Here is a 12,719-nt window from a genome sequence, read left to right as displayed (position 1 = left end):
TCCTCAGCGTGTGCAAGCCTGTTGGTTTGGGGCATGAGAGCGCTCTAGGGACCTGAGCTCAGGCGGATGGCTGGCAGTGTCAGGCTGTTGCCTTTTTAGCAGCCAGCTTTTACTGGTAAATTACCCCCTTGCCCTGCTTCCCCCTCCCCCCCCAAGATACTTTGACAGTTGTTTGCAGTGTTGTTGTAGCCATGTTGGTCCCAGGGTATGTCTACACTAGAGACCTTACAGCGGCTCAGCAGTACTTGTTCACACCCCTGAGCGATATCAGTTTTGCCGACATAAGTGGTAATGTGGACATGAGAGAGACAAGGTAGGTGATGTAAAAGATCCTATTACCTCACCTGAGCGCTGTGCACACAAGCATGTATGTTGGTTTAACTTATGTTGCTCAGGGTGGTAGTTTATTCACATCGCTGAGTGACATAAATTATACCAACATAGGTTGTAGTGGTAAGTTATGCAACTCTAAAAGCACCACCAGGTGGCGCCTTCTCACTAAATCCAACACCAATTTTTTCCAGAAGGTGCAGCACATATTGTTACTTGGCTTCCTCCTCTCCCTGCACAGCCTCATGGATCTTCTTCTATTCCTTTCGCAATCACAGCAGCAGCATTCCAGCAGCAGCCACAGCAATTCCAATGGGATCAACAGAATTCCCCAAACCCTAGGTTTTGAGTGGTTTATTTTTAAGTTGGCTTTGGAGCCCATAATCCAACCATCTGCCAGAACACGCTGTTCTGGTCACCAGAATTACAGCAAAGCAAAAAAATGTACAATCCAATCAGGAGTTCTAATGACCAAGAGAAATTCTGGAGAGGTTTTTACCCTGCAGTGGGCTGAAAATGCCAGACCCAGAGGATAGCTGAGTGATAACCAGCAATCATCATTTATGAATGGATGGGTAGATGGCTTGTTCTGGTGTAAAGCAAAGAAGATGAAAAGGTGGAGAGATTTTTAGAGCTAGGTGCTGATGACACCCTCTCTCTATTTCACCAGACACCCTCAGGTGTCTGTTACATACTACATGTTGCATTCAAGACTGAGTGGGTTAGTCCTAGCCCTACAGACTGGGCTACTGTTTGATAATGTTGTGAAGAGCCCTTAGTGGACCTCAGACTCTGGGGACCATCTGATTTTGAACATAAGCGATGAGTCGTCCCCACTAGGCAACAAACACATTATCAGAAGAAGCCCGCTGATCTTTTGAAGGTATGTGAATGCACTGTCCTCAGAAGGACCTCTGCTGTGCCTAGGGTACATCGCAGATCATTTCCCCCATGGTCTTTGAAAGGCATGTGAAAGGCTTCCCAAACAGCTCTGCAGCCTTTAAGGATGCTCAAGGAGTAGCACTTCACAGTCATCCAATAGCCAGGTATGGCCATGAGTACAGAAAGCCCCTAGTCTGAACTGTGGTAGTACCAGCTTTAGGAGGCAATCAGACAAGAGTACCTGACAGCAGGCTTGAAACAAGACCTGAATTAATTTGATGAAATTTGAGACTATCTTTGTAGAAGTACAGAAGCACTGCTCCACTGGTATAGAGCATGGCAGAGAGAGGGAGAGGGAGCACATGTGGGACTTTTGCAAGTCTGGCCTGAAACATCTAACCCTTGATCTTGGTGCTCCTCCTGCTGGGAAAGGATTAAGTGGGCTCTGCTGACTCAGTGTTGCAGGTGGCTCATTGCCCCATTTGGATAAGGGAGGTGGGAGTGACCCTTTGGGGAGAAAGGATCAAGGGAGTGGGCTGAACAGTTCTGAAGGAGGAACCCTAGGAGCAGCTAAGTGCAGTGAGAAGGCTTAACGTGAACTCTGTTTCGCATTGGGGTGAGGTTTTGACTCTACATAGTATGTAGACATTTTAGGTTGCAAGCAGACTCTTTACAACCAGGGCTTAAGAACTGGTTTATCATTTTCCCTCTATAGTTGGCTTGTCTGTTAGGACTGCATTAACCAAATTAGGACTTAATGGATCAACTTAACTCCACTGAGTCAACTGGAGTTACACCAGGAGGGAACAGCAGGAACAAGGTCAGCTTCACTACGTTCCTGCCTCCAGCAGGTGAGATTACTATTACTTGATATGTCCTCAAGCTATTCCCACTGCAACTGTTCTATTTGTATGCCGCAGGTGCATTAAATTTCTAAAGTAATGCCAACAAAAGAAGAAACACCATCATTGTTTGGGGCACAATAGACACCACTGACACTTGGGCATCAGTACAAATGCACCTTGAATGGTAAGAGCTTGTGTCACTATAGAAAAGTATTTTAAAATGTCCTCCAAAGACATGAGTCCATTGAGGAAGAGCATAAAAGTTTATTGTATGTAAGAACCAAAAACAACAACAAAGCCCCCCCACCTGATATATGTACATTTATTTACAAGACAAAATGACGTGAGCATAATTATTTACAAGAACGCCCTCACAAGTCTGTACATCAAGAAGTAAATGTGAAATTTATTTACAGTCAGAATTAAGAGGCCTCAGACAAGACAGAGAAAAGATAAAATATCTGAGGCCAACAGGCTGTACGAGTGGGGGCGGCATTGGGTGATCATAGCAACTGGACCCCACGTGGCTGAGAACCAGCAAAGCTGAATGAAGAACACAACGGTAATGAGATACCTTGTGCAAGGCCAGAGGAGGTGGATTTCTGGCTTCACAGGCATCTTTGTGTAGATCAGCTGGGATGCACATACTGGCCTAAACTACAGCTTAGAATCAGCAGGAGGTCCTATGGCTGGGAGTGATCAGCGCTCTCCTTCCTCCACAAACGTGCAGCTCAAAACATTTGCATCAGGACTGCCCACGGAATTTCGATAGGATGTTAGTGGGGAGGGTCCGTTAGTGAGATTCCACTATTGATTTGTATTGGTGGTCGAGGAGGGGAGGTCACTGCTTTGGGTGGAAATTAAAATGCAGCCTCCTGTCGTTTGCATGTGTGGAGCATGGATGGACCTATATCATAATAGCTGTTCTGGGACCCCTCCCTCTTCCCCACCAGTCTGGGCATGCTGAAACTTTTCAGGAGGTTTCTCTTCTCCAGAGAGCTACAGCTGTACCCATCCCAATGCCGCGATTTCAATCCTGGTTAGTTCTTTCCTTTGCAGATGTTAAATGCCAACTTTCTTCCTCACGCCCTCCATCCATGCCTGGCTGGCTCCCCTTCTGGGTCTGTGGTACCCACAGCTGCCTAGCCCCCATGGCTGCATGAGGAGGAGTGGGCTGGCTTGCAGACTGGGGACCTGGTTACTTGGCCTCTTGAAGGACTGATTGGTGCCACCCTCCCCCTGTGAGTTTAACTCCGAGTCCCACGTTGGTTACAGTTCACTGAACCGCACAGAGGGCTCCAGCTTGTGGGACAGTGCAGTGAGGACCTTGTCGAATTTCTCATAGCGTTCCCGCTGGCTGCTCTCAGCACCGCGGCTGCCCCAAAGGAGACGCATCTGGAACTCAGTGCTGAAGATCTCAAGGAGCTCAGCCTTGCCCTGGAATCCTGCAAAGGATACAAGACCCAAGAGCGTCAGAGAGAAGCCAGCCCACCAGGGGACAAGCTCATCACATGCATGCTCTGAACCACCCTAGCCTAAATGGAGCAGCAGGAAGCAGCAGGGATTCCTCTGCCCTTCCAGCTGTCCTGGAGAAGCAAACTGGCCTGGGGCCATGAGATCAAGAGAGCACATGGTAAAACAGGTTATTCCAGGAGCAGGGTTGGGAGGCTCATGGTTCAGCCACACAATGCCTGTCTCTAGCCTGGAGAGAGATTGGCCGAAACATGGACCTTCTTACTAATAGTCCTGCAATAAAGTACAAGTTACCCCACATCCAGTCCAAGGCCTTAATGATGCTCTGTTCAAAGTCCCTTCAAACACAATGGGCCAGATTCTGCCCTGACTTGGAACTAGGGTGACCAGATATGCCGATTTTATAGGGACAGTACTGATATTGGGGGCTTTTTCTTATGCAGGTGCCTATTGCCCCCTACCCTGATTTTTCACACTTTCTATCTGGTCACCCTACTTGCAACTCATGATTGCTGGGAACTGCTATGTAACCCAGCTTTGGAGAATCTAGAGGGAAGCAGTGGGGGTGTGATGGGTGTGTACCCCATGGAGGCAATTAAAAAAGTTAATGTGGCTTGGAGAGGCCAATTATGCTATCTGGTTGCACCTGGAGGGTGGGCCAGGCGTATCTGATGATGAAGCCCAGCTGGGCGGTACAACAAAGACAGGAAGTCTGCAGCAGAAGGTACTGTAGGAAGAGAGAGTGAAGAACTCTACAGTCACTCTCTGGGACCAGAAAGTGTGGGAGAGTCAAGGAGGAACCCAGGGGCAGAGTTGGCCCTGGGATCTTTTCCTGAGTAGAGAAGTCTAGCAGGAAGCCAGGAGTTACACAGAACGGCCACTGGGGATGGAGCAGGCTCTGGTGGTGAGTAGCCCTGAAGATAGGGCAGAATATGGACTTCTAAGGAGAGAGCCCAGGGAGGTGTTATACTGAGGTGCAGAGAAGGATGAAATGTCAAGCCCAGGGACAGCAGAAGTGGGTTTCCATTTGTCCTTCGTTTGAGATTTTGTTAGGGGATTCCAGTGGGAGTCCTGTATGGTCTGGCCCTGAGAGAAGGGTAAACCTGGAGAGGCTGTGGGAAAGGCCAGCTGATAGGATACAGTAGGAAAGGAGGCAGCAGCTAGGAGTCTGACAGAACAGACCTTGGCTGCTGGTTATAGAGTCTCTTGGACTGGAACCCAGACTAGAGGGAGGGCCTGGATTCCCTACCAGCCTCTGGGGAAGGTGGTGTGAGGCCCATTAGATGGGGATAAGGACAATGGAGAGCCCTAAGAGAAGGGCATGGGACTGAAGAGCTTTTGTCAGGATGCTGGACTGTTGTTGAACTTTCTGTTATGCTGGATGGGGAGAAACTGTCCAGAGCTCTAAGTTGGGAGAAGAGGTGGATCACTGCAGGTGGTGCTGATGAGAACTTTCTATGCCAGACCCAGCCACGTGCTCCAGTGGGGAGTCCCCTTTTCCACAGGGGTAAATGCTGCACAAGACCATCCAGCTGGCTGCCGAGCTGAAAAGCACCCTGGGGTGCTTATTTACTGCCAGTGGCATGGTATCCCCTGATTCCATCCCCCCTTCCGTACAGGAGAACGGCCCCAGTTCTGACAGCGGGGCACCCTCTGTGGTGTGGAACCAGCTCCACGGGGATGGGAAGAGGAAGATCTAGTGTTGTATGGACCTTCCCCTTGCCAGTGGGGTATCTAGTGCAGCCTGGAGGGGCTTTTTAGCCCAAAGTGAGTTGGATATCACAGATCAGACTCAGTGCTTCCTTACCCTGAAGCTTCACCTCTGCGTTGGTATGGTACAGTCCCCCATGATGCGCCACCATCCGCGCTGCTTCCAGATGGGCCATGACAACCTCCACACCATTGTCTGTGTTTTCCCAGGGCTCAGGGCTGTCCAGGAGTGCGGCATCCCGCTCCAGGAGTGTAATAAGGGGCACGATATGAGGGAAGGTGGTGTTGGTCAGTGGAGGGCCTTCTGTGAAAGAGCAAGAACACACCCACACCCTGAATTCCCTGGCTACTGCCTGATGTTTCAAGAGCCAAAGGGACCACTTCATACGCTCACCCTCAAAGTTTGTCATGGTGAGAGGTGCAAGACTGAGAGCCATGTGGACCGATGCCCTCTAGATAGCTACAGAACAGGTACAGTCTGGGCAAGATTCCCCCAAACAGGCACTTCCCAACATGCCCCAGTCCTTACCCCACAGAGGAGGGAGACCCTCCCGGGAGCAAGAGGGCACTCCAGTCCTTGGCCTCTCACTACCAACAAGGGGGTCAGTTAGTACCAATGTGGACACCTCTCCTCTACAGACAGGTCTGGGCCAGTCAACTCATTTCACCTAGGTCACTAAATAGCCATCAGATGATCAGTCCACTACAAGCCCTGCCCTGGACATGAACTAGGGACCTAGAGGGGAACGCTCCAATCCCATCTGGTCCAGATTGTCAGGAGGGTAGAGTCAGATTCCCAAGCACTCAGCACTTGGGATCAGATTTTCCAAGAGAGCTCAGTATCCAACGCTGCTCTGAGCCCTTCGGAAAATTTGTCACTGTTTCCTTCTTAATGTCACCCTGTCTCCTTATGGTGGAACACACAGCTGCTTACTCAAGTCACCTGGGACTGGCTCTAGGAAGCAATGTTTATGCCCAGCCACTGCTTTTGTTTGTTTTGAATGGGGCTATTTGGAAAGCGAAGAGGCAGGACTGGTTGGAAGGGGGTGGCAGGCATTCCAGAGCACACGGGCTGTGGACAACTGAACAGCTGGACTCCATTAGCTTGGGGTTGCAGCTTCTGCAGGGTCTTGCACCTTCTGCATCCCAGCAGCAGTGTACAAACGCTGACCGTAACGCCCTTGGCGTTGCTAGGAGTGGGGAAGCTCATGGGGGAGGAAGGATGGACAGATCATAGGCAGCAATCCCACCCCAGCAGCCCCAGTGCGGTTTGGTGGCCCATAACTTCAGAGGCCTTGGGAGGAGCTGCTGCTGCCATAGGGTGCAGTTAGGCTCCGAGGGGAGGGGTAGAGCCACCAGGGACTGGAATGGGGAAGAGGGGGCAAGGGGAGGGTTGAGTGGGGTAGGAGTGACGTTTTGGGTGACTGGCAGAGAGGCCATGATTTTGGAGGCTGCCCCTTTCCAGGGGGCTCTCGCTATGGAAATACCCATCACGATGATGAAGAGTCTGGCAGGAAGCCAGGGGGAGGTAACTGGACACGTCCGTTTCCCCTCACTCATTCAGTGGGATGATATGGGAAAATGGGACGGGGCCAGCCCATCCACAGTTCCATGGATGGAGGGGGAGAATCGTATGGACCTTTGCAAGGGAGCTGCAGAGCAGAGCAAAGGGGAAAGAGAAATGCCAGGCGAACGACTCTTCCTCCCCGTTACCTTTTCCTTCATTCAGGCCCTTCAGGAAGGGCTTTAGCTTCTTCTCATAGAGGATGGCCCCCTCGGTGTGTCGCTGGCGCAGTGCCATCCAGGTCTGCTCTAGCCGCGAGATCTGGAAGCAGCAGAAAGGAGGGGTCTGATCATGGGACCGTCAGCAGCAGGCTCTCAGCTCTACAGGGACTGTCCCACCAACGCACTGGGATTCTGGCGCTCATGAGGGACCAGCAGCATCAGCTAGAGCTGGGGACAGGCTAATCGTGGGTGGATATGCCAAAGCACCTCAGACCTGATCTGCAGCCCCCCTGCTGTTCCAATCCAAGGACACCTCGCTCCTAACCTGCAACACTTCCTGCTGTGCCAATCTAGGATCCCCCGCAGCTTTGCCTATAAACCTCAGCCCCAACTTGCAGCCTCCCCTGCCGGTCCCCTCTGCGGGCTCCCTTGGTTGCGCCAGCTCTCTGGGCATCTCTAAGCTTGACCGTGCTGCAGTGGTGAGAAACTTGAGAGCTCATCAAAAGAATTTTTGCTTTGCTGGTATTTTTTTCCTTCCTGCGTGGCTGGTGATGGACAGCGAGAGATGGGGAGGGCAGGGAGCAGCTCCAGCTCCTTTGTACTAGGGGAAAGTGAGTTCCCAGCTGGGCTTGATTTAAAGTTGAATTCTAATCTCCTTTCATCTTCTGAAGGGAGCAGCTTGGACTGTGAGATGCTGGGGCCTTAAAGCAGTGACTGTATCCTATTGGCCGGCGACTTCATTTCCTCCAAATAATACAGCCCAGCAAAGAATACCAAATCATGGCCGTATGGGACCGGGCCATTTTTTGGGGGTGGGGATGTTCCCATCCTCGCCATTTCCCTATAGCTCTTTTCTGCTCTGCTTCGAGCATTGTTCTGAGTTACACCCAGGTTGAACTGGACCCCGTGACCCCACAATATTCTCTCTCCGCTCTCCCCCCCACCCCAACGTGCTGGCGTTTGGGGCTCCAAGAGCCTGAAGGATGCAGTGTGGTGTGTGTGATTTGAGGAGAGGGGTGGGAGAAGGGGCCCCGCTGAGCCGAGCACTCGCCAGAGAGGGGTTTTGGTACCTGGGTCATTTCCAGCGCATTCATCACAGCGGCAAAACTGAACATGTTCCCCAGGGTGCTTTTCAGCTCGGCAGCCAGCTGGATGGTCTTGTGCAGCAGGGCTGCCCGCTCTTCCATGCTGCCTGTGCAGCCCAGGATGTCCACCGCGATCATTACGGACATGGTGTGGAACCTGACGTGGGAGGAGACAGAGAGGCTGAGATGTCAGATGAGGAAGTCAGCAAGGACCATGCAGGAAGCACAGGCAAGGGAGTTAGGAGGTGGTGAGGGGGTATGGAGCCTCTTGGCCACTGGTTCAAATCTGACCCAAGTGAAGAGTGCCCAGAAGATGTCCCCATCATGATGGCTCTGTGATTCCCCATGTGCAATGCCCTGGCTGCCTCGGTCCAGGGGGACACAACTGGAGGCCTCATCGGCCGGCTCAGCAGAGAGGCTGAGGACTGAATGGTGCCATGGAGCCTGGGCTCCCCCTAGAGGTGGCCCATCAAGGTCAGTTTTGAGGCCCAGCGGGAGGCCAGCACTGGGTGTGGTGCTTGCTCTGCCGCCGCCTGGAGTGCGGGGCTAAACTGAGGATTTCAGTTTCCGGGGCTATTGCTCTGGGGCCTGTCGCTGTCGTTTCAATAACCCCCCAAAAGCAGATTCGGGGCAGAGCAGTGTACGGCGAGGGAAGCTGCATTCGGAACCACAGGCCAAACTTTCCAAATCTGGCGCCAACAGCTAGTCTCCAAGATCCAGAGCGAGACACCTAACCGAGTGGGGCTGAGCCCCACGGCTCTTCTGGAGTCAGGCTGGGCTGCCTGGGACAGGAGCCAAGCCCCACAGGCCCCCTGCCCCCTTGCTTCCCAGCCTACCGTTCCAGGAGGTCGAGCCGAAGTTGATGGCCGTGGGGCAGGGTGAGCAGCTCCATGCCCGAGCTCACTCCCATGAGCCTCTGCATCTCCTTGGTAACACCCAGTATCCTAGCAACCTGCAACGAAGAGGGGAAAGCAGCTGAAGCTCCTCTAATTGAGGGGAGGGGGCTTGGCTAGGTGCAGCGAAAGTTTTTGCTCTGGACAGGCTCCATTGTGTGGCAGCCACAAGCTTAGGTCTTCCCCCTGCCTCACCACACACCAGCCTCAGCGTGGGCGGGGCTGGCATAGCTCAGCCAAAGAAGCACCGATGCTGGGGACTCCCTAAGCTGCTGCCAGCGCGGGGTTGACACACACAGGGCACACCAAGAGATGGACGGTACTGGATGTGTGTGTGAAGGTACTAAACACTGTGAGCAAATGGAGATGCACCCATTTATCCCAAGGGATGAGTTTGGCCCTAAAGCCCAAGATCCCCTGGTGTCAAGAACCAGCGTCCAGACCCTAGATGGAAACAAACTCTGAAAGGCAAATGGCATGGACGGGGCAGGCAGGTGGCAGGTGTTTGAGGACACAGCCTCAGCAGTGTCCTTGGCAGGGGATGGCTAGTATGGAGCCTCTTGAGGCACTGGTCTGAGAGTCAGGAGATCTGGCTTCTAGTCTTGGCTCTGCCAATGACCGCCTGGCTTTGGGCAAGACACTTCTCCTCCCTGGTCCCCCGATAATCCTGCCCTACCTTGTGCACAGGGTCCCGTGAGGAATGTAATGGCTTTGAGAATGGACAGTGCTCTTTGATTACAACCCAGCCCTAGGAAGCTGGCTCCCATCCAGCCCAGGGGTGCTGGTGACCAGGGTGGGCCCAGCTGATCCCCAGTACGTGCCCTGTATGAAATGAGGTGGATTGTCTCAGTCCAATTCCGGGTGCACAAGTCCTCACCTCGCAATAAGCTCTCACATAATTGGCATTGATTGTCCCCTTGTCAGCTGTCTCAGAGAGGCCGAGGACTGAGTGGGACCAGGAGAGACTCAACTCCCCTCATGCCTCTAGAGCACTGGTAATACTAATTTGCCCTCACAATACCCTGTGAGGTCAGCCATACACCTGCATTTTTCATATTGGGGAAACTGAGGCAAGGAGCACTGAAGTGACTTGCCTCAGGTTACACAGAGTCACTGGTGGATCTGGGATTAAAACTCAAAGCTGGTCACTCCCAGCTCTGTGCTCAGTCCACCAGACCCCACTCATCTGCTCAGCTGCCACAAGATCGGTCCCTTTGAGATGCTAAATTCTTTAGTTAAATGTCAGCTCTTCCAACAAGCCCAGCAAGGGTGGGGTTAGTTCAAAGCAGCAGGTCATGGGAATGACATCGCCCTCCCCACCCTCCAAATCTCCAGTCATACCAGGCAGTCCACTTTGGTGATGTGTCTGGCAAGAGCCTTGGCATCCACCTCTGCCAGGAGCTCCTTCACCTTCTTAAGCACGGCCATTTCCAGAGGCTTGTTTTCCAGAGGGATCAGCAGGGACTGGAATGCCACGGGGTTGAAAGACGAGCCCATCTCCACAGTGGGTGAGACAAAGCCCACAATGTCCTGCTCCCCTTTCATCCTCTGCCCTGCCTCACTGGAGCTGTTCTCTGCAGTCACCCTCTGAGCCCCCTCCACCTTCAACCTCTCCACATAGCTCTTAGTGGGGAGCAGCTTGGTGTCAGGAGTTGGCCTCTCCTGGCCGACAGGGGAGGTGGGGTGGAGCTGGCAGTAATGCCCTGTGTCCGGGTCACTATAGCTGTTAACGGAGGGGGAAGGAGAGGCCCTGGAGTACCCATAGCAGGGAGTGGAGTGGGTGCTATCAGCCAGGTCTGTCAGGGGTTTGTTTCCTGGACACAGCTGTGGCTCGCTGGATCTTCTTATGACTGGAGAGGCTGGGGGTATGCCACCAGCTTGACCCCCTTGGGGCTTTAGCCGTGTCACTGCAGAGGGAAGAGGAGACCCAGTTACTGTAGATCAGAGGAGAGACATGCATCCCAGGCACACCCATAAACACGCATGCTGCATGCCAAACCGAGAGATGCAAGAGACCCAGCTCTCAGATAGAACACACAATCTGGATCGGGACCTATGAAGTTACAATATCTTTGCCATGATCATAAGAACTTCTAGCCAGTCAGAGGGCAGGACTTTGAGCCCATGTTATATTTGAGGTTGCCAAGGACTGGCAGAAATTAGAGTAGTTTCTAACAGTTGTACAACTCTAGGGTTTAGTCCCCCACTCTCATTCCAGACTAGCTGATTCTTTTTAAATGGTGGTGTGTGTGTGTGGGGGGGGGGTTAGGAAAGATTGAGGCCCTTGTTTTCTGTGTACTATTCCTTTAAGTTTCTAAGATCTGCCTCTGTGCAAAGACAGCAGCCATTGTGTTCGAGTGGCTGCAGCCTGTTACATAGGAGATTCTTACACTATGTTCTCTCTGACTGGACTTTCATTCTCTCTCAATGTTTTCCCTTAATCTGAAGAGGGGTTATTATAGATAGTTGGTGTTTCATTAGCAATATGTGATGCAGCAGGCAGTAGAGTTGTAGGAAAGAGATCTGTCGTGGGGTGACAGGCCTTTTGGAGGGAATTGGGGGCAGTTTACCTGGGACTAAAGCTGGTGAGCCAGCCTTAGGGCTAATTGTTGCCCAGGGGCTAACTGATCATCCAGCTGGCTGGTTAGTGCTTATCTGATAGGTAAGTACCTGACTTTAATAAAAAGGTCAGCAGAACTCAGCTGGAGAGGAATCAGTATGGTGATCAGTTGGGGACAGAGAGCTTTTGGAGAGAGGAGATCCCAACAATGCACAAGGGGAGTGCTTCCTAGACCAGTTATGGGAAGGACTGTTGAGAACTGAACCCCAGTGCCAGGTAGGAGAGATGGGAAAAAGTCCTGATGATAGCAGTACCCTGAGCTCCAGAGTGGAGGACTGAGGGTTATTTATGTAAAGAGAACTTGAAGGACTGGTGAGAACAGTACCCCAGCTTCCAGGAAACATTTTTATCTAGGGAAGATCCAGAGACTGCAAGAAAGGGCACCCCAACAACAGAGCTAGGAGTGGCATCTGAGACCCAAATTGGAAGTTTATTTGGGACATGTTTTCTGTTGATTAGTCATTCTTTGATACAAGATTGTTTTGGACTTATTGCCTCAGTTTCCACACCTTGAGTTTGTATCTGTAGTGTGGCACCTGGCCACTAGGGCTGAGGAAGGGGTGAATCCTGACTCATTGACAAGATCCGTACTAAGCATGTAGAGGCCAGCGTTATGTGCCACAGGGCCAGTGTCTGTCTAGCAGCAGCCCGGCCCAGTTGGCATACCTGAGCCTCTGGTGTCACCCCATGCTAAATCCCTGCCCTCTTTCCCCAATTCCTCTCTCCATACTATGGATAATGCACATCTGAGTCTCTGTGTATGACTGCTTTCCAGGGGGCTGAGGGATTCCTACCAGTGCTGTAGGCCGGAGACAGTGGGCTCTCGGAGATGGGAGACATTGGGGAATGGAGATCTTGGATTTGGTCCACGCTGACTGCGCAATTCCGGATGACGTCTCGGTGATGCGGTAAGGATACGCTGGGGGTGGGGTAAAAATAGGTCAAGTCACTGATTCCTCTAAAACACACGGCTCCTGTAGATGCTCCAGGGTAGATGCCAAGGGACAAATTCACAGTGTAAATGCGTGCAACTGTATGAAAGTCAGTGAACTTGTGTCCGTTTGCGCCGGCAGTGAATTTGGTCCCCAGGCTTCAAGGGTGGCTGGAGTAGTATACCCACACCCCAGGAGAGGGCACCTATGACTTGATTTTCAGG

The 12,719-nt window shown here is 52.1% G+C and overlaps 1 protein-coding gene across 2 annotated transcripts in view; it reads right to left on the bottom strand.

Annotated features, from left to right (window-relative positions):
• Positions 1–2,266: 2,266 nt before the first annotated feature.
• SH2D3C (SH2 domain containing 3C) overlaps positions 2,267–12,719 on the bottom strand; it is a 54,128-nt gene continuing 43,675 nt past the window's right edge. For both annotated transcript variants that reach the window (XM_077836095.1, XM_077836096.1), the window contains 7 exons: positions 12,358–12,482; positions 10,285–10,850; positions 8,887–9,002; positions 8,036–8,207; positions 6,954–7,065; positions 5,338–5,544; positions 2,267–3,502 (listed from right to left, as the gene is read on the bottom strand). In XM_077836095.1, the coding sequence (XP_077692221.1) occupies positions 3,327–3,502; positions 5,338–5,544; positions 6,954–7,065; positions 8,036–8,207; positions 8,887–9,002; positions 10,285–10,850; positions 12,358–12,482 (1,474 nt within the window). In that variant the 3' untranslated portion in view covers positions 2,267–3,326. The remainder of the gene's footprint in view (positions 3,503–5,337; positions 5,545–6,953; positions 7,066–8,035; positions 8,208–8,886; positions 9,003–10,284; positions 10,851–12,357; positions 12,483–12,719) is intronic.

The sequence above is a fragment of the Eretmochelys imbricata genome, chromosome 16 (assembly GCF_965152235.1).
Source record: "Eretmochelys imbricata isolate rEreImb1 chromosome 16, rEreImb1.hap1, whole genome shotgun sequence".
Taxonomy (NCBI): Eukaryota; Metazoa; Chordata; order Testudines; family Cheloniidae; genus Eretmochelys; species Eretmochelys imbricata.
This window is presented reverse-complemented; position numbering and strand designations above follow the sequence as displayed.